The sequence below is a fragment of the Nothoprocta perdicaria genome, unplaced genomic scaffold, assembly GCF_003342845.1.
Source record: "Nothoprocta perdicaria isolate Ctin4 unplaced genomic scaffold, notPer1 scaffold_127, whole genome shotgun sequence".
NCBI classification, from domain to species: Eukaryota; Metazoa; Chordata; class Aves; order Tinamiformes; family Tinamidae; genus Nothoprocta; species Nothoprocta perdicaria.
In genome coordinates, this window is record NW_020454394.1 from 572,409 (window position 1) to 600,198 (window position 27,790).

The 27,790-nt window shown below is 41.4% G+C and overlaps 1 protein-coding gene across 7 annotated transcripts in view; it reads left to right on the forward strand.

The window, feature by feature from the left end:
• CELF2 (CUGBP Elav-like family member 2) overlaps positions 1-27,790 on the forward strand; it is a 380,720-nt gene that overhangs the window by 315,637 nt on the left and 37,293 nt on the right. For all 7 annotated transcript variants that reach the window (XM_026033322.1, XM_026033318.1, XM_026033317.1 and 4 more), the window contains 4 exons: positions 5,640-5,774; positions 15,301-15,380; positions 19,706-19,864; positions 21,173-21,236. In XM_026033322.1, coding sequence (XP_025889107.1) covers positions 5,640-5,774; positions 15,301-15,380; positions 19,706-19,864; positions 21,173-21,236 — 438 coding nt within the window. The remainder of the gene's footprint in view (positions 1-5,639; positions 5,775-15,300; positions 15,381-19,705; positions 19,865-21,172; positions 21,237-27,790) is intronic.

The following is a 27,790-nucleotide window of genomic DNA, read 5'->3' on the forward strand; positions in this document are numbered from 1 at the left end:
TGCAGGGTCCTGCACCTGGAAAGGAATAACCCCAGGCACCAGGACAGATTAGGGGTCAACCTGCTGGAAGGCAACTCCACAGAGAGATACCTGGGAGTCCTGGTTGACACCAAGTTAACCATGAGKCAGCAGTGCCCTCGTGGCCAAGGAGGCCAATGGGATCCTGGCTGCATCAGGAGGATGTTGCYAGCAGGTCAAGGGAGGYGATCCTGCCCCTCTGCTCAGCTCTGGGGAGGCCTCACCTGGAGTATTGGGGGCAGTTCTGGGCTCCCCAGGACAAGAGGGATGTGGAGCTTCTCAAGAGGGTCCAGCGGAGAGCGACAAAGATGATTAAGGGACTGGAGTATCTCTTGTATGAGGAGAGACTAAGTGAGTTGGGCCTGTTTAGCCTAGAGAAGAGAAGATTGAGAGGAGATCTGATCAATATGTATAAATACGTGAAGGGAGAACGTGAGGAGGAGGACTCAAACTCTTCTCAGAGGTGGCCAATGATGGGACAAGGAGCAACGGGTGTAAGTTGAAACACCAGTACCATTTGTACCATCTCCATATGAGGAAGAACTTTTTTCCTGTGAGGGTGCCAGAGGCCTGGACCAGGCTGYCCAGAGAGGTTGTGGAGTCTCCTTCTCTGGGGATCTTCCAAACCCACCTGGATGCCGCCCTGTGCTCTGGGTGTCCCTGCTGGAGCAGGGGGGTTGGACAAGATGATCTCTAGAGGTCCCTTCCAACCTCAACCCTTCTGTGATTCTGTGATGGGAGGGAGGCCGCAACGGCCTGCGCAAGGCCTTGGCATGTGTTTCCCTATGCTGCAGGCACTCCATCCAAAGAGGCTTGTTATCTGTGCCAAGAGCAAATGGCAGGAAGGAAGCATGCCTCTTGAGCGAGATTGGTAGGTTCAAAGGGGAGGAGAAAACAGGCATGCCAAAGGGTCTTGGTTTTCATGATCCATGGCAATTGAGGTTTTGAGAAMTACTTGAAGTCCTTTGATTGGTGACTAGTGGGAGGATCCTCTTACATTCTCTAGGTGAAGTAGTGTTTCTGAAGTTTCCAAGAGGGTAAAGAAATTCAGTCAAAAATGTGAAGTTCTCTTGCTTCTTCATTGCTGTTCCTGTATTTAGATTTATATGCCCCTTCATAAGCCTGTCCCTTAGCACAGAAAACTAAGCTTGCCTCTTAGAAACTTGCAGAAGGATGTAGAAAAGAGACCTCCTGCACATGCTTGACAAAATGCCTTGGCATTTCTGCGATATTCAGACTTTATTAGCAACCTCAAAATCTGTTTTCTTCGGGATAGGAGCCAGGTGACTGATAGGCCTAGGCAATCATCTCAATCCCTTCCCTCTCTATGGGAGTAGAGATGGAGAGGTAGCTCATGTCTCTGACTCATCTCTCCTCTTGCACAGATGAACCAAMGCTTAATCTCTTCCACTGAGCTTTTAGCAGCTAGAGTTGATGGAGAAAGATTTGCCTTTAGGTCTAATTTTGTCTATTTGTCTCCTCTGGGGTATTCTTAAAAGGCTTTTATTGTTGACAAGCATAGCATCCCTGAAAGAGTCTCAGCTGATATAGTTTTTAGTATGTCCTGTTCTGATCACCCTTTAAATGTAAGACCCACCACCTTTATATTGCTCTCAGTTATTTTAACCTATTGACAAAGTTTTGTGTAGGGAGTGCTTGCCAGAAAAGCATGGCTTGAAGGCTTCAAAGACTCCACCGTTTGCTCTCAAATGTTAATCACTCACATCATTTGGCTGCTTAAGGATATTTATTCTTCTTTTTTTTTTTTTCTTAATGTATGTTCCTGCACTTCGATACAGAAAAGCATGTAAATGCATGACTTTATGTAGTCAGTGGCCACATGCGACAATTTAGTAAATACTTAACTTTTTTTCTGCATCAAGATTTGAATTTTGTCAATACTTTCAGGCATATATCCCCAGGACAGTATACTCATAAATGGATCAAAGCAGAAATGCTTCAGGGAAAATTATTGAGTACTCCATTAAATAAAAGTGGGGTGGGGAGGGTGGGATGGGGGAGAGTTGTGTGATCTTATCATTTATTTTTACTTATTTTATCAGTGAAAACTTGAAGAAATAATTTTGAAATTCTAAGTGGCACAACTTTGCCGATTTGGAGGGAGTAATTAAATGCCATATGTTAGCACTAACACATAGAAAAGTTGATAATTAATGCAGGCAGCTCTGGATCCAGGTGTGACTTTGACAGATTGTACGCAAGGGTTTTTCACAGGCTCACAGATAAGGATAAAAAGTCTGTTTTCCCCTCTTCCCTCCTGCATGATAAAAAAAAAATAAATAACCATTTATACATAATTAACCATTTCCTGATTGGCTCAAAAGAGAAGGCAGCTTCTGGAGGGGAAATTTGCTCTTTAACTGACTAAAGCTGTCAAAACGTGTAATAAGGGAGTATTCCTGTGATTTTTTCAGGATGGGGTTTTGGGGGTTTAGAATGAGCGAAAAGCAAAATTGCTCGAATCTTAAGGCGGTTTCCCTTGATTATTGTAGGGTTCAGCTCCTGTGTAGCATACTGATAATAATCACTACCCTTCATTCTCATGGATTAGCACAGCTGACCTAGTTAACTGAGGAAGGGGGGTTTTCCTCGTGAGAAATGCTCATTACTGGTGGATAGCCCTTCAGGCCCTTATTCAGGCTGTTAAGACTGCATTTTGCAGGCTGGGTATAGCACTGTCAGAAGGTGGGAGAACCTAGGGTGAAAGCAGACCCAAGGCAGAGGTTGAGTTCGTCTCACCTACCTTTCGAGGACTAAGGTGTAGTTATGTCCCTTCAAGCGAGACACTTGGGCACCTTTGCTAGGAAGGGAGGAGCTCCKGGGGTTGCAGGAGCAATTTATCTCCTTGTAAAATAGATATCGGCAATTATTTATACAGAGTTCCCGCACTGTGCATACCTGCGGTCAGGCAAAACATTTTCACCCCAAATCCAGCAGGTTCAACCCTGGCCATGTCACATCAAACTGTGCCTGGGCACGGACCTGCATTTCTAATATGCAGTGGCGGRGTATGCTAACATCTAAATAAATAATTCTTCATACTTCTTGCAATCTATTATCTATGTAATTTTCAGGCCTTTTCTGCAAGGCAGGTAAGGCTCCTSTTTGGAAAGAAAAGGCAGAAATGAGTAACATGCAGAAGCAAATTCAGATAGCCAGTCTTAGATGGGTAAAAATGCATTCCTTTGTGCAAAAATACAGAATTGAAAATTACTTTGGCCTAATAATATCGGATGTTATATCAGACAGGGTGAAAATACGTCATTTTGATCCTAACTATTGTCCTTTTAAATATTTTTTTATGCTGGGCCTCTAGCCAAAATAGAATAGCAATTTTCTTAAGCTTCAGCAGTGATCAGCACTGACAAATGGTGCTGAATGCCGAGCACGTCACCATATCAATATGTTTTCCGTACTCTGAGCATCCTTTGTGAAATCTGCATTTCTGAGACGTACAGTACACGGGAGCTGGATGTTTAATTTACTATAAAATCACCCTGAAGCTGCAAACCTGCAAATCATGTTAGTTAAATGGCATGTTTATAGGTTTACTAGCAAAACTGAAGGAGGCCGGTGGGGAATTTTGTTGTCAGCTCCTTTTGGGGAAATTCAAACAAAAGCTTCACATTGGGCATTGAGGGAGGGTAGAGGGTGCTGGGGGCCATCAGCACTTGGCGTCTTCACTTGCCAGATGAGACCCCTGTATCAGTGCAAAGCTACTCATTCCTTTCCATATCCATCTGAATTTCTTTGCCTGGAGTCTTTCTGCAGGGCTACATCCCATGGCTGGTGTCAACCAGACAGGCTGGCCAGAGACCTTCCTCAAAGAGGTTACTCAAGGCCATATAGGCATAAAGAGTTGTTTTATGTGTATATAAGTGTGTGTGTGTGTATATAATAGACATATTAATATATATATAAATATATCTCATATATGTGATATATATGATATATAAATATGATATATATGATATATATGATATATATGATATATATGATATATATGATATATATGATATATAAATATATCAAGCCCAACCATCAGGTCTTACCCATTGACCTGTGTAGAACAGACTCATCCCATGTATTCATCTTCGGTTAACCCTTTCTGAAGGATTAACCTGCACATGGAACCTCCATATAAAGTGGGAATGAAAATCTAGAGACTTGAGGAATGTCTCCTAAGTAAAGCTTTTTCTTGCTGAGATTCCAGGGGCTGGTCTGCATTTTGCAGTCTGACAAAAATTGGTAGTCTTGGTGTAAAAGTCCTGTGTAAAASCTACAAATATTTTTTAAACTCAGCAATTCAGAGAAAAAATTACTTCCAGCACCTCTCTTGTGATCAATAAACATGAACCTCTTCTTCTTTATTGTTGGAATTATTAAATGTCGTTAAAGTGTTGAAGTATAACACAAATAAAATCCTATGAAAATAGATGTAGTTTCTTCCTTTTCAGCTGCAATTTATTCCGTTTGACAGACTCATACTAATACAAGGAGAGTGGGCTGGGGAGCAAGGGAAGAGTCATTATTATTTTTTGTTAGCCCTGAAATGAAAATACTTCATTACAAAAATAATTTGCACAATAATAGAAATAAATAAGTGCAGTGCAGACTCTCAGGAGTAAAGCTTTCCTTCTGCCTTTGCTTCCCCACCAGCTCTGACAGTCTGCTCATTAGCAGTGAATTGGATTTACATGCCATTTCAAGAGAAAAAGAAAGCACTAGTGTATATACTGTATAATAAGCTCTTAGGTTTTCGCTTCAATATAGATGGAATGACGAGTTAACGGCGGGGGTGGGATGGTGTTAAGACTTAAGTTTTGAGGAGTTATTTCATTCTTGAGAAGAGGMCACAGCTTTGGACTGGGAAATCTCAGCATGATTAAGAGCAGTGCCGTGTGCTTGCTATCACAGCAGCCCAGCTTTGGCAACCATAGCAGCAGGAAATATTCCACCAATAATTTAGGTAGAGCTGCTTTTCCTCTTGCAAACTCAGCGCAGCGCTGCCCAACCGTGCACCATGTGTCTTCTTGTTTTTCCAGAGTGGTCGCTGCCTTTTTGTGCATTGAGCTGGTGGAAATTGCCAGCAAGGACAGGAGCTTCTGTCTCTCTCCAAAGACTTCCCAGGAATATTTCTCGTTAGCTCCTAGCTTTCCGTGCATGATCCCCTCTTCACCCTCACCCCATMATGAATTCCTTGGTCCCTGAAGGAATTTATCCGAGTGAAAACCCATAAAAGGGTGTCACTGCTTGCTGACAGAGGCTGGTTTTCACTTCGACGCTGCCATGGGGAGGTGGAGGCAGCATGACTAAGGCAGCCAATTAATACATTATACAAACAGCAACCACCACACAAAAAAAAAAAAAAAAAAGATTTTTTTTTTAAAAGGAGTGAGATAAAGAAAAACTGGAAATTTGGGGTGGGAGGAAGGGTGGTTGTAAGTATAAAGTGTTTGCCTTAGGACTTGTCTGCAGTTACAGAGCCAGCCTCACATGACTGGAGACTGGTTTGATGTGGTAATGAAGCATTGATCACAGGGAAAAAAAAAAAAAAAAGATGAAATGGCCTTTGCTCATTCATTATTTTTATCTTCTAGCCGTGGAAGACAGAAAATTGTTCATAGGAATGGTTTCGAAGAAGTGTAATGAGAACGATATCAGGGTGATGTTTTCTCCGTTCGGCCAGATAGAGGAATGCCGGATCCTGCGGGGACCCGACGGGCTGAGCAGAGGTGAGCGTGCGGCCCGTCCCGCTCCTTCCCTGCGTGCTGACGGGAGCTCCATGTCGCAGTCGATGTGCAGGAGTTGGGCTCATYGCCCTTGAACTTCCCGCAAGGGTCTCGGGGCCAATATCTCCACATGTGTCCTCACACTGGTTGTCAGCTGGGAATGTCCCCTTGCACCTTTCCTGCTCTTGCCAAGTCAAAGAGCCCTCCCTGACCCCATCTCTTGCTTGGAAATGTGAGGCCAATAGAGAAAGGGCTGTAGACATCTGGTTGGAGGCAGGCCAGACATGGGACCTGACCCTCCGCATAGCACAGCCTCCTSGAATCCTGCTCTTTCTATGACCATATGGAAAACATGGGGCTGCACTAGCTTGGGAACCAAGAAGTTAGCCCAAACCAAGAACTTCACCCAGACTCACCTTCTTTCCAAAGAGCTTTTAGAGCTCATGGCCATGTGTCAAGCCAAAACCCGGGGCCAAGGCATTGAACAGCACCGCAGAGAACCATCACATGGCTGCCATGGCCTTGGACAGCCAACTGCTTCAATAGCTGACAGTCCATTTTGAGTACAAAAGTGCCTTTTTTGAGGGAAAGGCCCTCGGGAAAAAAAAATCCTGAAAAGAAAGATCTAAATGTATATTGATGACCCAGGCTGCATATTACCTTCATGGTATACAGACCCAAAATTACTCTCAAGAGCACAAAGCTTTTCACGAGATCAGTGCCACATGGTGCTGTGGGGAAAGTGAATCTCAATGGATAGCCTGCTCTGTCAGCAGGGAAAGATGCCATGATACTGGCCACCATCACTGAACAGCAAAAGGAGATTCGAGTGGGGAGCTATGAATACCGTCCCTGCTGTTTCGATAGGCATATTTTTCCTCTGTCCATAAAAATGAATGGAAATCACAGTTTATGCATTTTATTACATTTTCAAAACGCATAGAAAAAGATAACAGTGCCCAATTGCACACATATATATATGTTTATAGTATATATTTATTTAACCTCTGAATCTACTTGTTTCCTGTAGGCTCTGCAATCTGCAAAACATTATGCATGACGTTGAGAAGTTAATGGTTTTTTTTGTTTGTTTCTGTGTTGCCCAGCCTGTGCAAAACGCCTAGAAATTTCAGCCGGGAAAGCTGCATGTATCATTATATGTTTCATGGATGAAAGCATTTACTCTACCGCGTCTGAATATTAAGCACTTGTTGAAAAGTTAGGCTAACCAGAAATAGGATGCCCCAGGAAAGTTCTGCACGTGCATTTGTGCATGCCAAGATTGCAATCCCGCCAGTTTTAGGGTCAGGACACAGCAGTCCCTTTGGACAAAGGGAGCCTCAGGGTCAATGCTTTAGCCTTGGGGAAGGCTTGGGGGAAGGTCCAAGGCTGGTTTCTGCAGCTCGGTAATGAGTGTTTTGCTGGCACAGCTGAGGGCTGTTGTTATGTGTCTGGACCTCGCACTGAGGCAGAACAAATGTCTCTAAATTTTAGTGATTTCACTTGCAAGGAGGGCAGAGCAGAAGGGGTGATGGAAGTCAGAGGTGGAAGTGGTGCTAAATAACTACTGAAATAGCAAGGTTTGGGCATCAGGTGTTTTGAGCCTCCAAAGAATTAACTGATGCACCAGCATACCCCAGCAAAGATATGGATCTTTCAGGGGCTGCACAGAAATCAAACTGTGCACTTGCTTAGTTCCCTAGACAAGGGTATCTGCAAACACACACAAAAAAAGCTAATTAGGAATTTATGAGCAGGGTAGTTTTGTTCTGCAGCAAATTCCAACCTCATGATAGTCAGGAGCTGAGATTTTTAAGTAACTTTATGCACRTCCCATGCAGAGCAGAAGCCACCCTTTCCCACAAGAGGCCAAAGATCATGGGCCGAGTAGGTCCCACTCCAGTACCCTGAGCAGAACTRTGTCCTTGCTGCTGCTTGGGTTTATTTGAGTCCTGGTCACACCTGATGCTCCATGGTGCCCTCATGCYTCGTGCCTTGTTAAGCTCAAATTACTTTCCACACACACTTGTTCACACCTGAAAATGAGCTCGGCTGTGCCCGTGGGGCAGATGTTTATCAGCTTTGTGAAGCCACTGCCTGAGGAGGCCAAGTGCTGGGAGAGTTGTTTGGCATTGCTGAGCTGAAATGAAGAGCATTAAGGGAGATTTGCGGCTGAGGGTCTTGTCTGGAGAAGCACAGGGTCACAAGCTGTCTTGTGAAGGCCAGGGGAATGTATGCAGTTAAGCTGGTGTTTTAGGTGACGGTGCTTGGTGCATTTTTAGTCACATTTCCGAGATGTTCCTTCCCTCTACCATAGTGCGTGTTTTCCCAGCACCCCTCCGGATCTGCTTCCCTCCCGGACACAGATGGAGGAATGAAAAATAGGCACTTTCTGAGRAAAACACAGAGCCTTTGGGAACTCTCAGTACTTCCAGCAGTGCCATGGAAATATGGTCCCACCAAGCCTATTTGGCATCACTTTCCAGTTGCGTGGCATCTCGCAAGAAGGGAGCTCGAGAAGTTCAGTCATTGATGTTTACGCCAACTCTGGAGCTTTGTAGAAGAATTCAGGGAAATAATCTTTAGCACCAGCAGATAGTTGCGTGCTCCTGCTTATGCTGCTTGGGAAGGCAATTTTGTTTTGAGATGCTATTTTTTTTCTTAAGGAAGAACGAAAGTTTCTTGTTGACATTTAGACCATGTCCATGCTGCAGTGGTGCCACTAGCACAGTGATGGGCTACCACAGGTCCATAGCTGCATCTAGGGCTGTAATGCAGCACATGGCTTCAATGACAAGAAAGACATCCCTCCCAGTAGCAAAGGAGAAGCATAACACTTGGAGATGAGCCCCTATGTAGGGGCTAAGGTCAAGAGAGACGGAGAGGCTGGTCGGAGTGTTTCCAGTCCGGTTTGTAGCTAGGAGTTGACAGCTGTTTGAAACCCATCTCTACAACCAGGCTAAAATAATGACCCTAAAGACTAAAAATAATGATGCAAAGTGCCAGCAGTGGAGCAGTATGTTTTAGGCATTTTAGCTTTTTTTTTTTTTTTTTTTTTCCCGAAGTCATTTTTGTTCCTGCTGTCATTTACCCCTGCATCTAAGAAATAATTGCTGTTTATATCTGTCACTGGTTGTATTTTGGTCAGCTATAGAAAGAATAGGCAGCAAGCAAAAGGCACTGCCGTCTGAAGCAGCAGTTCCTGTGAGTAATTCTCCACTATGAAAAACATTTAAAAATAAAAATGCCCTGTTGGCTGTAGAGATAAAGAAGCCAAAGAGTCAACAGACATGAGGCCAGCCTTTGCTTTAGTGGGGTCCATGGGCCTATCTAAAGCAGCTTGCTACTGCCAGGACTGAATTCATTATTCAAAGCGAAGGATTCAGCCTGCAGGGTTGTTTAATCCGGCACTTTTTCGTAAGAGCTAAGTATGCTTTACAAAAATTTGTGATTGTGATATCATGGGCTAAGCTTCATTATCATGAGAAAGCAGAAGTGAACTGCCTCAGATGATTAAGATTTTTTTTTWAAATCACTTATTGTGGGCGGCTTAAGGAAACTTGCGGCCCTCCCGACTCCTCGCGCTGTGCAGTGTCTGCAGGAGCACAGATGCAAGCACAGACAGCCCGAGCACGATAGCAAGAGCGGGCAAAAACAGCCAGAAATACCCACATCTGATTTGCAGCTGGGCTGCTGATGTGCTGGGTAACCATAGATGAGTTGGTCCCTCATCATCTTGATTATAACATTCCTTAAAATAAAGATAGCAGTCATTCTCTACCTTTGCAAAATGATTTTTTTCTCCCCACTTTTTTTTTTTTTTTTTTTTTAAGATCAGTGGATCAATATTTCTTCACTCTAGGAATTATTATCGTCCATAATGATGATTAAAAAAAAAAAGCTGCTTATCACAGGAGCACCACACAGTAAATTATGCTGCTGTATTGCTAAGTGCAGATTTATACAGTAGATATAAGAAAGAAGCCAACTGGATTAACAGCATGCACTGAAAAAACTGCTAATTACACATGCAGACACTTGGATCTACCATGGATGCTGTAGAAAGGCTCCAAATGAATATTTCTACCTCCACACCGMTTTTTTTGACTTTTTAACAAAGCATTTCTAAGCATGTGGGACAAACRAACATTTCTGCAGACCTCAGTTACAAGGAATTACTTTGTTCATTTGTCTTAAGAGCAGTTTAGAAATGTCAGAGAGAGTCGCACCATGATAAGGCATGTTGATAAAAGTTGTAACGTTTGGGATTTGGAGGCTTTTTGATAAACATATGAAAGAAAATTAATATTTGCCTCATAATTGCTTGTTGTGAGGGATAGGTGAATAGGTTKTATGCCTGTTGGTTTCTTCTCATGGATATTTACTGCTCCTTCAATGGACTGAASTGCTGAGCATGGGAACAGCTTGGATTAGCTGCCAGCTTCTCCCTTCTGCATCAGTAAGGGAAATGACTATTGTGGCAGGGCAATATTTTTAGTTTCCTTATAGAAGCTTCTCAGTGCTTTATTTCTCTCACTGAAATACGATTTTTTTTTCCAAATGTTTAGCACATTTAAGTTTTTTTTTTTTTTTGCTCATCTGAAACTTTTTAAAGGCTGGAAAGGAGGGAACGAAATAAGATAGGAAACAGAGCAAAGTAAAGCTTTAAGAGGGAAGATTGCTTGGATGTGCCCAGGCCATCGGATCTGAAGTCCAAACAAGAAAGTAAGGGGGAGAAGAATCTAAATTTTCTTTAACTAGGGACTTCCATCTCAGAAGATCCCAAAATGCAGTAGCCATGGTGGCTTTTCCCTACTCTTTCTTCCCAGAAAGCCAAGAAKAGTCCTGCCTACAGTGGCCTAGGACTTGGGGGTACAACCATAGCACCACCATTGCACAGGATTGCTTGGATGGTGGTGAAAAGTTCATCTTGAGCTTTATTCTCTGTCATGGGGAGTCACCGTATATTTATATTTACTGTTTAAAATTGTTTACAACTCCTTTTATTTCATCTCAAGATTTTTAAAGATGCGTTTTTTAAGCTTCCACTCTTTCTAGGCCTAGGTTTGCTTGACGTAGATGTGAAATCCTTGCCTTGTCGCTTCCATGCTTAAAAATGTACTACTTTACTTGCAGCTCACAAGTTTTGATGTTATGCTATCCAGTGCAYGAACTGCCTGCTGAACACTTCAAAATAGTCTCTGAAAGCCCGAGTTGAGAAGGACTGAGTGAAGCAGGAGTTGAAATGAGGCAGTGCTATGCATTTTTGAGAATTTCCACTAGCACAATCACTCGAGCAGCAAGCACTAGGAGTAGGACATTGCGGTTCAAGGAGGAAACTTTTATAATTTTGTTGGCCTTTTCAAAATTCTCCTTCAGGTTTTGGGGGAAGAAAGATAAACCCTGGGTGTTTGRAGCTCCTTTTGGCTGAGATGACAAGTATAGCACGTGTGTTCCCAAATCTCTGCACCCAGTGCTCAGTGGCTCCCTCGATTCAGTCTAKAGGAGGAAATAATGCAGCACAACCCTTCCCTAGTTAGTCATTTATCCATTTGGTAAATGGCAAGTTGGAAGTCAATCTTTAAGAAATAACTGCAGTTCTCACCCCTCCTTTTGTTTCTCTGGTTGATCCCTGGCAATTTGTACCCCGAGGTGATAAATAATTGCAAGGTGACTTGCAGATTGGCTATATTTACAAAGAGATATATATTTTTTTCAAGGCTAGGCAGCTAGTGATACAGGAAAAAGAAGTAATTTTAAGGTGTTAGCAACAGAAATATCCCCTTATGTAGTTTTTTCCCCCATATCTGATGCCCATAAGAAAGGAGTATTTGAAGTATCCGGACTTGGTACAGTAGAGCAGGGATAGTTTGCTTAGAGCTGTTGTGCTGAATGAACGTGACCCACGGCACTGCAGCTGCAGTAGTGTTTTTTTGCGACGAGGTAAGCGGCCACGGCAATCTTTCTTGTTTCCTTGCACCGCGAGGCGCGAAATCTGATTAGTCTTGTCCCGTTATAATTGTGATTAACGGCTCTGCTCCCAAATGACCACCTGTATTCAGAAGATACAGAGAGGGAGTTTGCACTAAAAAGGGAATTTATTCCCCATCCTGTCAGAAATGTCTATGGCAAGAGTTGGAGGTTTTGGTCCCAGCAGAGCTAATCTGATGTAAACAGGGAAAGAAGTCCTGGGTGCATGGACATCGTTTTCCAGTTAAATTCAGGGTGCCCAAGAAATTGATAAAATGCACATGTTCCCCATATAGAAAATGAGTGGTACTGCCACTGTATGGAGCATATAAGCTTTTCTATATAGCTAAATCATACGTGCAAGTTAGGTGGTCAAGTGGACTGAATCTGTTGTATAGATTTCTGTCTTCTTTAGTGTGACAGTCCTGTATGGAGGGAAAGGATCTGTGTTTCACACATAGTTAACAATAAGTGCAAACATGTTACATATATGAATTTTGCATGTGAGTGTCCRGTGTCATAACTGTAAAGATAACCATTGCATGTGAATACATATAGCATTTCAGTCTGGAACAATGTCTAGAAAGATGGTTAAATTATCTGGCATGTGATTGGGGTTCTTAGTGATAACCACTGAAGGCCTGGATTATAAAAAAAAATAGAAATGGAGTTGAGTGCTAAATTTTTAGTGTGATTATTTAGGCAAACCAGGTGATTGCTGTGCAAAGGGCCAACGTGCAAAAGTGGGAAATGGGCAGCAGCTTGGAGCCAGCACAGAGACCCAATCTTGTAGCCCCTGACTGGCAGAGCATAGTTAAAATGCAATCCCCTCTTCCCTGCAAAAGGCTCCAAATGCTCCTATTTTAGTGGCATAATGTCATTCATCTGGCATTCCCCTTTCTGAGAGAGCAAATTTCCTTTAAATAAGTAGCTCACTATATGGCACTTTGCAGAGGGTTGCAGCGAAAGATATTCTCCCTTYGGGACAAAGGAAAGGAGAATCCAAACCAGGGAATTTGTGTTGAGAAACAAGGAAGGGGAGTTGGTGTTGTGTCAGATGATGGGGGAAAAAAAGAGAGAGAAAAAAAAAGAAAAAGCACAAGGGAGGAAAGAGTGAATCTGCTTCCTCTTGTGTGCAGCTTGCTTTCTCTGCAGATTCGCATTCCTTTTGAGACCTGCTAATTGCACCATCTCTCTGTAAGTTATTTACAGCAGTAGTGCTGGGTAGAAATTGTGATAAATGCATAAACTGTGTCTTATTGATTTTTGTTGACATTTTACATGCTTCTTATGCATGCTTAACCTTCATTCAGTAGTTGTCACTGCGGTGCACGCTCCTGGGTAATGAGAGCAGAAGAAGCGAACGGAGCAGTTGCTTGACCGTTACGAGCAGCGTTATTTGAGGCTCTGCGTGGGGCTTTGTGCCCACCCCGGCATATTGCTTATTGGTGCTCATTCCCCTTTGGAGTTGAAAGACAAGAAATGAAAACCCTCGGTGTTATTTCCTCTGTTAATAATGATAAGTGAAATGTCTTTTAAGAGAGAATTCTTTGAGACTGTCGGTAAACTTGGGCCTCTCTAATTTTAGTGCACAGCAGCAATGTGGAGTCTAGCCGAGGTACTGTGGCTTATTTACCATTCTCCTACACATTTTGTCTAGAATGCCTTATAGAAAGCTGTTCGTTACATCGTTTTCTTTGACAAAACATTTGTCTCTGAATAACAGTAGTAGCAACACGTAGTGTGTCTAAACAGTAGTAAGACATCAGCAGTTGTTAACATTATCCAAGAAATACATGAAGTATCACGACATTGCCAGGAAGTTTGCATTAAGAAATTCTAACTTCCAGTTTTATGACGTGACCTATTGGTCAGAGACATATAAACCAGCTCAGATTCCCTTGTACCAAGGGCCTTTACCTTAAAAACAAAAATACCGCATGATGCAAAAATGCATTGACTTTATTTTCATGACTAGATGTAGTGCTTTTGGGTAATGATCAGGCATTGCTTTCTCTTACTGTTGTTTGATTAAAATGTGAATACAGTCTTGACTTGATAATCTTACCAGGTACACACGAAGCACACACACACACACACACACAAAAAGATGCTTTATACCTCAAATTGATTTTCATAAACCAAACAATCTGTTGCTTGTTGGATTGCAAAATGGTTTATTTTGTCCATTGGCCACAGGGGCAACAATATTGCATTTTTAATGCCAGAATGTAGCTTTCATACATTAGCTCTAGAATGACAATATGCTTTAGCCTCTCAGTGCTTAGATTTGCTTCATTTGGAAATCTTTTAAGTAGTAATAATAATAATGTTTTGAGGAAATTGAGTGGAACACTAAATTATCCTCTGAAACCTAAGTTCAAACTGTGCAAGGCTAAGGGAGCTGAAAATCAATGCACTTTTAAAGTCATTAGAGATCACAAGTGAAATAAGTCTGTTGCTTTAGCTAAGCTTTTAGTGTGCCATGGCATTATTACGAAATCGGCCCAAATCTGCATTAATTTCACAGTCTTTTTCTTTAAGATGCCCAAGGGTGCATGAAGAATAAAATGTAAATTTTCAGAAAGCAGTGTTTTTATTAGTCGAAAGGACAATGAGTCACGCGCTAAAAAGCTGACCTCCACCATGCCCACTCTAGGTATGACTGACAATAGTAAAAGAGTAGAAAAATAGCCCAGGCATTAGCCTGCTGGCTTTTTTTTTTTTTTTTTTTTTTTTTTTTTTTTTAAAAGACTGAAGAGGGAGAAAAGTGATTTCTCAGTTATTCAACACATAGCTGCAGAATTGTTAAAGTTGGTGGCAGCTCTCACACATTAAAGAGTTATCCTGGTGACCAGGACTCAGAGAAGCAACGGAAAAAAAAAAAAAAAAGGCAATATTTCCTTAAATGGTGAGAGTCCATCTATGTCAGTGTATTTTGTCCGAGTATTTTCACACCTGGCTTCTGGGTGCACAGCAGTTTTCCTTCTCCTTATCTCTGTTGTCACTCTTAGTCCCTCACTGAGATTTATAAGGGAGGTTATGAATCATTCTTAAACACAAGATAACCAAGGATTCCCATGGCAGYGATGCCAGTCATTTATTTGCTCCCCCAAAATTTGCCTACACAAAAGACCTAGCAAGCAAMTAATAATGTGTGGCCTGCATGTAGATTAAACTGTACAATCCAAACTTCATACTGTGCAATCCAAACTGTACATATGAGCTGAACTTATGGCAAACCATGTGGCTAAAGAACAAAAACCAAAAAAAAAGGAAGAAAAAAGAACAAATTAAAGAAAAAAAAAGAACAAATTAAAGGGAAAAAAAAATCACCTATCCCCACCTGATTTTCTTCCCTCTCCCTTCCATCTATGGTCAGATTAGCAAGTCAGCACTGTTGATAAATAAACTAGAGAAGTTGTTTATTTTTTATGTACTACTGAGAACAGTGTCGTCTTGTGGCCGTTCTCGTAGACTGTGTTGGTTTAACAAGCGTCCAACCCTTTTGTCTTGTTGTTTTTTGTCTTTCCTGCTCCCTGTCCCCTTGTTCCCACAGGCTGTGCGTTTGTCACATTTTCTACAAGGGCAATGGCACAGAATGCAATCAAAGCCATGCACCAGTCTCAGACCATGGAGGTACAGTACTGTATCATTTGCCCTTTCTTTGTTTTCTTTGTGCAAATGATTGCGAATGGTAAAGCCATGCTCTCCTCGACCAGATCGGACGCATGACAATCACAGATATAACCCATTTTTTAATTTGTTTTTTTAGTTGCAGTATTGGTAGTTTTTTGGCCCGTTCCACTTGGCCCCTTGCGGGCAAAGATGGTTTTCCTCAGAAGAAGGCAGCGCTGTCCCCACAGCGCTGCTTCCTGGCCTGYTTTGGTGGCATTCAGCAGAAAACGAGGATGCGCTCAGAGCTTCCCTGACCTGAAAATTACCTTTAATGTTAACCACCAACGCCCCAAAAACCCAAGCACCTCCTTAGTTTTCTTTTTAGAGACATTYTTAAGTATCCTGAGGTGCACTGCTCTGAGGAAGAAGCTCCAGGAGTTTTAGCCCAGCYGCACTTGAGCTGCCGGCACTTGCACTTGGCCAAAGAGGGAATCTCTTTTTTAAATTAATACTATTAATTTCTCTGGCCTTTACATGGACACTCTGTCCCCTACCCAGCAGCCTCAGACCTCCTCACGCCACTCTCTTGGATCCCACTTGTCCTGGCCGCCGTGGGCTCCTGAGGGCCGCCRAGCTTTTTTTGTTGTTTTATTATTCTTTTCCCCCTAGTCTGTGATTTTTGTCATGGTCTTTCAGAATTATTTTGCGCCCTCCCCACCAAAAAAATAAAAACAAAAAAACCCTACACCAGTAGGAAGCCTTTACTTAACGCTGGATCTTCTAGCTTATCGCAGGAGAGTGCATGTTATACTGTATTATGTATACTGTATCTTCGTGTAGTGATGATTTCTCTCCAAGGTGGCATTGATGTTATGTGCACTGTTTCTCTTATTTATTTTATTTATTTATTTATTTTACTCCAGGAACTCTCGATCTTTCTTTTTTTTTTTTCCCTCAGTTATTTTATTTTATTCTTTTTTATATTATTCTTTTTTTTTTCTTCCTCCTTTGCAATGCTCTAGTCTCCCAAAGCATGCGGGGCACTAAAACAATCATTATTGCGTCATGTCGTTGAGCTGCTTTGTGTCACCAGCCGAGCGGGGACCCAAAGGGCGGGAGGGCGGAGAGAGGAGAAAAAAACAAAAAATAGTAATTCTTACAATAAAAAAAGGGAAAAAAAAGAGAAGAAARGAGAGAGAAAGTGCATGAAAACRTCACTAACTGTTTCCTGTGTACAACAAGTAACGATATTGGCATTGCAAAGCTATTGTCTTTCTGAGCATCAACGTTTGCATTTGGTTGAGCTTATTTTTATAATCGCTGTGTTTTCTTTTCAGTGCAATGCATTTTTAGAGGCCGGGTATACAGTGTTAGATGAGAGTCCTCCAGTGAGATGGAGTTCTAGCTTGGCTAGCAAGCTGATGGTATACAATGTATGCAGCCTTGACCGTGTATGTTTAAACAAAGAAAGACACCTGCCACATTGAGGCTTTGAAGGAATATTCTCATAATGTGTGTGCTCTGTTAATGCAGATATTTTTCCTAGGTTTGATTCCAAGTAAAAGGAGAATGTTTATTGGTAATCCTGCGCTTCTCATATATTTTTCCACGTGTTTTAATGAATTTTTTCTGCCTAGCAAAATGAATTTCACACAGCTCCACCTCAGAAGATCTTAAAATTAAAGGAAGAATACGTCAGAGAGCAGTTCTTATTTCATGCCCTACCCTTCTCRAAGTCAGTCCTATGGCATAGTCATCCTCAGAGCAAAGCACTTCTCAACATCTTTAAAGTCACCAGCAAGGAAACCCCCAAACTGACAAGATGATTCCAAATATTTTTTGCACATTAGACATCTTTGCGCTAATAAAGCTTAGGGTGAGAGCTCCTTCTTTGAGGGAAGCAGTGCACTTTGTCCTGCCCCCAAMGTGGCCCTAGATGGGATAGAGATACCAAGCCCTTGCTCCTTATTCATTTACTGGGTGGTACTTCTTGACAGAGAAGATTGGAGAAATTAAGACAGAAGTTAYTCTTTAGGCAAATATTTGTTGCCATTTTTTTTCCTAGTAAAAAGTTAATTTGGGTTAAGTAGAGTTAAAGCTAGACTGTCAGCCTCAAACAGTGATCCTTGGATGCTTTGGTTTCATATTTAAAGCACTCAAAAAATAAGGGGAGAGAATATGCATTACTCATTCAAATTTCAGCTCAGTTACTGATTTTTTTCCTAASTTCAGTATTTTGGGGTTTTTTGTCACACATCATTGGCCAAGAGGCATTTTTAAAGCAGGCTAAGGATGCAGAACAGTGATGCTGTTCATGTTCAGGTGTACACATGTCTGTGAGTGTAATGAATTCTCTTACTACCCTTTGCATCTCACTTTCCAACCTGATTAAATGCACTAATTTTAAAAACGTAACTGCTGCTGTAAGTTTTTGCTCTTCCAGCTCATTTCTGTGAGATTTTGTTGTTGTTGTTGTTGTTGTTGAAGGCATTCAAATGCAGCACCAGTAGGAGACACTAATTTGTTATCATGGAGTAAATTTGATGCAACAATAACAATCCTTTTCTCATATAGAGCCACTTGCTAGATATAATTTGAGTCTTCAGAATGTTTGCTCTCTTGAAAATGATGAAGTGATGAAATACAGAGCAGACAGTGAAAAAAATGAATTATAGATTCATAAATTGTAGAGATATTGTTTTTATACAATTTACTGACATTTAAGCATTCATAAATATGATGTCAGCTGTAGTATTGAGTACTGAGCTGCTGAACTGAGAACTAAAATAGCTATATAATATTTCTTCCTTTGAAATTCATTTCTATTTCTTTTGAAATCAACTCAATTTTCGTGTTTCTCTAGGTCATGAGCAAGAAGTTCTGATTGTTCTCAGCCCAGCACTACTAAAGCTTACATTAAATAGAATGCAAACTTTTTTTTTTTTTTATTAAATGAACTAGAGAAATCTCTCTCATACCCTCCACCCTGGGTTTCTCTTTTCTCTTTTTTTTTTTTCTTAAAAAGTCTTCTTTTTAATATTCGTATAAAAATCGCTGAAGATAGGCAATTGTGAAGCAAGCTGACTCCATAATCTTTATTTGATTGCTGGAGTGGTATATATTTCCCCATTTCCTCCCCCAAACATTTTTACAATGAGAAGTACAAGAAAGGAGTTGGACATGGAATAATAAATCACAAGTGATGATTTTCTAAGCGAATGCAGAAGAAAGACGATTGCTGAGAGATCCTTGGACAAGAGAGGTTGATGTGAGGATTTTCCTCATCCTTCTSTTTGTTGATGGTGCACATGCCCGACTTTTGTCCCGGCATGAGGACAAGTGCACAGCTCCTCTCTGTAGATGACAGAAGACAAGAGCTTTTCTGAAGATACTCACAGTTCTGAAGAGTTAGGTTAAGTATAAGCCCACTCCCCATCCCACACTGCACTTTCTGGCTAAAATTCAGCTTTGTGGGGTTTTTTTTTTTTTTTTTGGATGTGAGTCATCTTTTGTTCCTGCCGTTGTTGTGAGATGAGATTGAAGTTAGACAAGAAATTAGTATAACAAGCATAGCAGGTCGAGGAAAGTTATTCACTGAATCCTATGAAGTTGGAAAGCAGTTTGAAATGCTAAAATAGATTGACAACGTCTATGACTCATGAGATGCTTGCATTAATTTGCAGGGCTGAATCATTACGGTATCTGCTTTGCTCCCTCTTTTAAGAAAAATGAGTACTTGAAAGGTTAACATATAAACACATTTGTTAACAAGATAAAAAAAGAGAGTGGGAGCAACAGAGATATCTTTCCCGTTCTTGTATCTTGTTCTCCCCGTGACTTCGTTCCCAGACTGGAGTCCAAGAGCAATATCCAGCCGACCACCACAGGCCGCCTGGTCTGTGGCCTGATGCGAGGGCCCCAAAGGCAGGGTTGAGGASGAGGCTGCAGACCCAATCACTAGGCTTACAGTCTCCTCATTCCCAAGGTGTCTTGCAGCCCTCCCGTATCCCATAAGGAGAGGCTCACGGACGAATTGCTGGCCAAGGTGGCAGTCAGGAATAGGTGGGCACCACCAGTGCTAGCACCTTGGGCCACATCTCCAGGACGCTTCACCCAAAGCGTGCCTGGGAGCGGAGCGCAGGTGGGGGAACCATCCGAGCACCCTTTGTGCGAGTCGATAATTCCTCCACGGCCTCTTTTTCCCTAAGAAACTGAAAACATCTCCGTCCTTGCAGAAATCTCCATCCAAAAAAGCAAGTGCTGAGGGAGGGCGAGCGGCCCTCAGGGAGCCCGGAGGTGAGTGCGTGGGGTGTAACGCCTCCATTTCCCCGTCTGTCCCCCCGCAGGGCTGCTCTTCGCCAATCGTGGTGAAGTTTGCTGATACCCAAAAGGACAAGGAGCAGCGGCGCTTGCAGCAGCAGTTGGCGCAGCAGATGCAGCAGCTCAATACTGCCACGTGGGGAAACCTCACAGGTCTGGGAGGACTCACACCACAATACCTAGCTGTAAGTGCCCTCCAAAGGTGGTGCCTACACGATTCTGTTTTAAAAAACTGTGGGAAGGCTGGGGTGAACACCCTACTAGGTCTTCCACTAGGTCTTCCAAGAGATACAGCATGTCTTCTTCTAAATAAAATGATCTATATGTTCATAGCATGGTCTAAAAGTGAACAGGAGTGAACTGACATTGAATGAGCTTTTCAGGATGTGTTGGTGCCTTCTGAGGCACCCATTTAAATTTTTGTCGCTCTGAAAATATAAAGTTTGATCCCATTCATTTTATTGGCCTTTTGAATGTTACATTGCCGTTTTAATAGCTGGGATAAAATTTTAGTTCTTCCTTTAAAAGAAAGAAAAAGCACAGGACAGATGGGTAGCAGAGCACTGCACATATGTATATTGCATAGCCTCTAAGACGGGAGCAGTGCTGTCATTTAATCCTCTAATTTTATACAGTTTGCTTGGGAATTGCTCGTTTACACCTTTCTAAAGTGCCGTACAGCTTTCATGCTAAGGCATGATGCTGCCAGTGCTAAATGTGTGTCACATATATCACAGCTCCTGCATTGCCGAGGGTCCCTCGCAGCCCCTCTGTGAGCAAGACCTGGCCTTTGGTGGCCCTGAAGTCACACGGTCACTTTTAGCAGCTTTTTCATCATTTGGGGATTTCCTGAAGGCTCTGAGATAGACAAATACATGTGTCTGTAAATGCACCGTGCATGCCCAAATACATGATCTGTATTCAGGCAAGGCGTCAGTGTAGTGATCTAATATGATAAACCTTAATTTACCTAGCAATTAAAAATATATATTGATATTGAGGTAGGCTAATTAATACTGAGGTAGGCTAAATTGTTAGCTACTGGTACCAGTCTAATCTGTGCGCTTGATTCACAAAGATAAGAAAGAAAAAACGGAATTCAACGGGGTAGGAGCAAATGGACTGTGATTGACAGAGATGAGTTATGGTAACTACTAGACTACAGAGGGTTGTAATTAGTCACGCTATGTTGGTTTAAATAGATTTAACACCTGGTTGTTAAAAAGAATAAATTGATTAATTGTTTTAAAGCAGCAATGTTATTGAGTTTCCCTTGTGTCTCTGTGTTTCTTAATAGAGATTAGACATTAATATGGATTTACAGCACTGACTCTAGGGATGTTCATTCCAACAATAGCCAGAAACAAGAGACTATATAAATGTAAAGGAAAGCATAAATGCTGCAAATGTAGAAGGAAAGCTCGTTTTAGTTTTATCTTCATTTGTTACCTTAACAGCACATAAATCGCTGTGTTATTGTTGTTAATTTGCAGCTTCTGCAGCAAGCAACTTCCTCCAGTAACTTGGGTGCCTTCAGCGGCATTCAGCAAATGGCCGGTAAGTTTAAAAGTATCATTTCATTCTGCTCCAGCTATGTTTTTTATTCTTCTGCTATTGAATTCTCCGCTGCTGATAATCACCCGGTCAGGGGGCGGGAGGAGCAGTGCATTAAACATGGCAGATGTATTGGCAGGGAACCGCTCGTGTTTCGGCGTCAATAGAAACACTTTTCCCCTCTTTCGGAAACTGAAATTAAACCGGGGGCCCCCAGGATGTGCAAACAGTTTGTCTTGCATYAGTCACCTGCCATTTCTCCAAAGTACCCTATTGCAAATGGCAGGGGAGCTCTTRGTCCCCACAGCTGTATCCTGGCCTCTGAAAAGTGTCGGGAAAGCACCAGCAGGATTACGCTCTAATTTCCAGTGATATTTCTGCATCCTGAAAAACTAAAATCAAATTAATGACAGCCCTCAAACATTTTAATAATAGGTGGTGAGTTAAAATGTTCTGACTTTTTTAATGAAACCCAAGATTACAGGTCTACCTTTGGTGTGAGTTTCCGGGCTCCTTTTATAATCACAGAAAATTAACTGGGTGCCTTTTCGACTTYAGAACCCTAGCTAAGAAAATTACCCAAGAGAGGGTTTTATGTAAAAGTATAAGCTTTGGTCTGGGAAAAAAAAAAAAAAAAAGCAAGCAAACAAGAAAGAAAGAAAGAACAGGGGGGAAAAATCAAAGTGTAAGCGTATTTGAAAGCCAGCTAGTTGGAAGGTTTCTTAGTAATGAGCTGTGTGCCAGTAGTAACTGATGTGTAGTGATTAGCAAAAGGTCGCTCCCACTGTGTGACCTACCATGCTGATACCCTAACTTAACATGATGCTAGAGAAGGCAGCATGTGCAGTAAATCAGAGCGCAGATGCACATTATGCCTGCCGCGAGAAACTGTTAAAAAGCCTTTTTTCTTGTTACAGGAAGAAAAGAAAAATAAAGAAAAAGGAAGCACAAAACCCCCAAATTGCTACATTAGTTTATTTTAATCATGAACCCACTGCATCAATGAAATACAGCATTGTGCTTGCTTCATCATCACAAAACAAGAGCTAAAATATTCAGAAGTCTTTATGAACGGCGTTTCTGCCTGCTTTTAATCCTAGCCTTTTGCTTCTTTCTGGCTCTGCTTTGAATGGATCTTGCCATATTTTAACAAGTATAGCTATACCCCGCAGTAGAGCTATACCCCACAGGTATTCTTTTCTCAATCCTTATATTATGCCATTATTGCAGTGACATCAGAGACTAATGTGAACCTGCTGTCTGACAATATAAATTGGCCTACAGATGACAATATCTCTGAATTATTCTCTCTTCCCGAGACCTGCTGGCAGCGCTTGCTGGTTCTATTATGTTACACTTGCAATCTAGCATTTTTTTCATCAAAAAAGTGTATCTTAATATGATAAACAGAACAGAGCTGTTCAGTAACCATTTTACACTTGGCAGTCCTGGCAGTGGCTTTGAGCTCAAAGATTGTGTTTAATGTTTTCATATTTGGTTAGGGCTACAAAATGAAAGAATTGAGGCACTCAGGAAAAATAATGTGATCTCCATTGCGTTACTGGCACCTTCGAATTTTTCTGTTGCCCGTTTCTCACTGTTGGTGGAGATTCAGCTTTGTCTCGAAGAATAGCATTGAAATTAAGGATCTTTGTCAAGTATTTTTAGGATAGGCTCTCAAGCCAGTATGTGATTTCTCCCCTACGAGAAATCTCCTCTAAGAGGAGAAATCATACGATTTTGAGACTAGAAGAAAATCATCTTAAGAAATCATAATGACGTACCTTGGACGTACCCTTTACTACTTAAAGGACGTCCCCTTTAACTAAAAATTAGACTGTTAATATGGTCGTATATTGGATAGACTGCAATGGGCTGTGTGCATTTCCTGGAACATACATTTTTTATCTTATGTTCATGTTTCCTCCTTTCTCAATGGCAGATGCTCAAAGTTATTCTTTTCTTTCCCCAGAACATGTAACCTTATGACCTTGATGTCCGAGGTCAAATTAGTGATATTAAGCTTCTCTCTAAGCTACAGCTCTACATGAAGCTGCAAAAGACTAGGTGCTATGTCTTCGTTAAGACTGAGAGTTCATGTCCTCACCTCAGAAATCATAAATTATCCCAGTCTTCTCTCTGCAGGACTCTCTTATGCTGTGCATCCAGTAATAAAAATTCATATGTTAAGTTTTATGAAAGGAATAGAAAATACTCATATGTCTGCAGCAAGATCTCACATTACCTGCTGAAGCCATCCTTGAATTTTTATCTTTACAGTCCAGAAAGTAGCATAAAGGCCCTAATTTTTTTAACTTAAGCTGTATGCATTAATTTTACACAAATGACTCTAATATAGTTTCATATTATAGTTGGCTTACATATTAATATAACATTTCAGGACAAGGAATAAAATGAGACACAAATAAATAAGATGCTATGCAAGCTCCATCACTGCAACTTACAGCTTCTTTGAGCTAAAAAATTGTGTCTGCAGCCAGGTATTTGTAGCTGTTTTTGTGTTGAACTTAACCGGCAGAGCTGAGGATTCCTCAGCCCAAGTGACAGCAGAATTAGAGTAATTGGGTAGCTCTGCATATTTATTCAAATATGTACAGTGTGTTCAAGGGGTAAAACTTGGATCTTTCAAGTCTTCTGTGTCAGGTCTCTAATTCTGTAAAGCTTTCATGGACTTATACCCCCCCGCCTCAAGTCATGGCTGGCTAAACTAGTGTTGGTAATATCGTCACCCCCTTGGTCAAAATTAGGAGCCTTCACATCTGTATGTATTTCTTTCTCAAGAGGTCCCTAACATACCGACATTGAGCCCATAGAACATCAGTTCCAGCAGGGAATGCTGCTTTTGCTGGAGGAGCCCATTACTAGATGTTTGACATTGCTTTTGCTCTGTGTGTAAAGTCCAAATGCAGGGGGAAATCTGCATTTGTGAGATTTTAAAATCTGAATGACCAAAAATAGTAGTTTGCCATGTAGGCAAACTGAAATTTGTGATATTTTAAAGTCTGAATGGCCAAAAGTAGTAATTTGCCATGTAGGTCCTCCAACCTTAAGGTTCTGTCCTCCTTTGACCAGTTTCCTTGTTTTGATTGCAAAGTAGGATTTCCATGAAATCATTCTATTTYAGGAGCCAAGCTGAAGAAAACAGTGCAATATGTCAAGAGTACTAATAAAGTTGGAGGAGTTGGCAGTGTTGCCTTTGCTAGGGTAATAATCCTGCAGTGCTGGTTTACAGGAGCTAACCCTCTCCTTGCCAAACCCGGCCTAGTTGGTCTCTGTAAGTCATGCAAGCACATACAACCATTTAGAGCATATTCCCTCTTCCTTCCCCTCCACAGCTATCTCCTCGTGCTAATTTAAAAGTATTTTTTTCTCTATGTGCCTCTCCAGCCTGGCCTATGCTTTGTCTTTGGGGGAGACTGTGAGCATGGCTGAATTGCATTATATCATTTGTTTGTCTGATTTTAAAGGACAATACGAGCTACATTATAAACACTAACACCCATTTGAATCAAAAACATTCCTCCTTCACATATATACAAAATGCATGCAAGGCTTGGTTYAGATATGATTAGTGTCGCCAAATGTTTCTGTTGAATTTGGCTGGCCCTCAGTCAGAGCCTAAAAGCTGCAGTAATTTAGGCCAACCTGCCTGTTTAAGAAGAACCTAGAAAGTGCTGTACAGGCAGGAATAAACAGAGAGATTTCATATCATTTTGGGTTGCTGTAGAAAACTGCAGTGTCCAAAAATATATTATCCATGAAGATTTTCTCTCACTCATCTAAATAGCTTTACATATTTTTACAAATATTTATTCCTGCTCATACACGTGACCATTTGCTACATGCTCAACTGTTCAGTACCAATAAGAGGCACAAAAGGGCTCTGTTAATGTCAGTGAATGAGCAGTATGTTTTGCTCTTTGAGGTCGTGCAGGAGGAGTATACAGGTTTTGGGCTTTTTTTGTGGACTTAAGATCCACAAGCCCTGTACAGCTGGAGGTGTTTTTTTTTTTTTCTCCTTCCAGTGTGTGCATGTCTGTTTGTTTTTTTGTTTTTGATTTTTTTTCCCAGTCTTTTCCAAGCTCCCTAGCAGGTTGGTTGCATGTTGGGTTGATCTTCTGGCCCATTCTGACTCCYGTTCAATCCGTTTCACCCCTCTTCTGCTACCCAAGCCAGATTTCCTCCTGCTGCAGAGTCTGGAGGAGCAGATGGGTGWGAGAAACTCCGCAAGGTTTTGCTTTCTGACTATTTCCCTCTCTAATTGTGGGATTGGCTCGGTGGATCTGGAGGGACCAGTTGGAAGCCAGGACCATCTGCACAAAAGCTCTGCGCTTCTGCATTGGCCCAACGATCCTTTGCATCCTCTGACTTTTTGGTGGCTTCGTTCCAACAGAGCTGGGCTGAAAGAGGTTTTCTCCTGCTATGACCTCTTAAGGGATATCATATTAAAAGTAAAGGTCACCGAGAAGCTGTTTCTAGCTCAAGGGAGATGGCTGTTTCTTAAAGATAACTACCAATTTTGAAAGCGTTGACCTCAGGGACGGAATGCGTTGAGCTTTTGTAACACTAATTCCATAGAAAGTCCTACTTAATTTAACCCATACAATTAGTATGCTTTTTAGATAATAAATCAAGGGGCTGCAATTGGTGTTTGGAGAGGCAAAGTTTGAAAGAACTGAGCCCGTTCTCAGTTCTACTRCCAGAAGCAGGAGAGGCACCTGGAGAGGAAAGTTGGTGAGGTGGGACATGCTTAATYTGATGGTGGAGGTGCACAAGATGGAGCTGGACACGAGCTCTGTAGTGCTGTCTGGGCTTTCCACRAGGAGCAAAAGGAGCAGGAGAGACATTTTACCCCTTTGGCCCAGCTCTGGGTGGAATTCATCTTGTTGAACTTTGCCATTTGGAAATTAGGCACCCAGACTCTCTGTAACATCAATGAAGAAGGAGTGATTTCATCTTAGCAAGGGCTGGGCTTAATCTGCCTGTTTTAGGATTGGATGAATCACCCACTCTCTCTCCTTTCACTATGCCAAGGGCAAAGGCGAGTAACTTTTATCTGGATAAAGTAAGATCAGATGAATCTCATGCCAGAACTGGGAAAATTTAAATTGAGAGAAAAGCATATTTTTTGTTAGGAAAGTGTTAAGAACATGTATAACTCGAAAATGTGGCGAACCCCAGTGCAGGTCAACCAGTAGTTACAATTTGCAGTTGGATTTAAGCGTGTACTTTTAAATAGTATGATCAACAGGCCAGAATCAAATGAAGACTTACAGTTAAAAGTTGTTTTAATGGCTCTACTAAATCAGACACTAAGTGGTCAGGATACTTGAAAAGTTCAAATAACCAGCTTTTCTAAAGATGGGTGCAGAGGACGTGTGGTTTGATGGTGGTAGTGCTCAGGTCTCCTGTCCATTGTAGTACGTAGGATTTTGCTGGCAGTAACATCACATTCTTGCAAACACCATCCATGAAGACTTTACCCACTTTATTTTAACATAAGCCTCCTAAATGTCCATTACCAGTTTTAATAAATGGTTACCGTTTAAAAGTTTTACCTTAAGCCACAATTTTTAGGCTGCAGTCAGGGTTTAATTCATAAGGATAAATCCTCATAGTTAGAAGGGATAGCATTTCTGAAGAAAAGATGAACAACTATAGAGGTCAAGTTGTTGGAAAGCGCTTGTGATCCATGCAGCGTTTGGCTCTGCTCATCACCAGTGATCATGAAGTTCTGGATACATATAGAGCAACTAAAACATCATTATTGCCTTGCTTTATTAGGAATTTATTCAGTGTGCACACTGAACTCTCAACTATTTCCTAAATACGATTTTATTATGGTTTTGAAAGCCCAAAATTGGATGAAGGCTAAAAACCATTTAGGAACCTCTCACGATTGTACTGCCTTCTGCACAAATACCCAGTAATTCCAAATTTACAGTTATCACAGGAGAAAGGCAGTGGGGACAAAAAGATAGCAAATKATTTTATTGAACCAAAGTTTGCTTCGGAGGCAGCCCAAGAAGTTGTAAAATGGAAATCTTGTGCTCTCAGATTTGCCCGTGTTTTCACAGCACTTCATCTGTGACTGTGCAGCACTACAAAAATTTCCTGCGAATGTGCTAATAGGCCTTATGAGAATGTTCTATAACCATCCATCTGTCACTTTTTAACAGGCCTGATTGGCAAGCACTTGTAACAACTGACATCTGTTCTTGCTTATTGATATGTAGATTTATGGTAATTGCTGTGAACAATAAGACACAAAATTACCTAAGGTGAACATTAAATTAAATTTTCATGCCCCTATCCTTATAAATAATTTTTTTTWWWAAATCTTAAGTTTCAAGCAAGGCATACTGTGCATCTGTTTTGTACATAATTTAATTGTTTTTTTAATCTACCAAATAACAAAATGAAAGTTGAATTTCCTTGCAATCTTGACTGTTTGCCAAGCTGATAGCACATTGGTAAATACATGTTATTAAAAATGGAATCAAACTGTATTGTGATTCCATTTTTTTTAATCATTT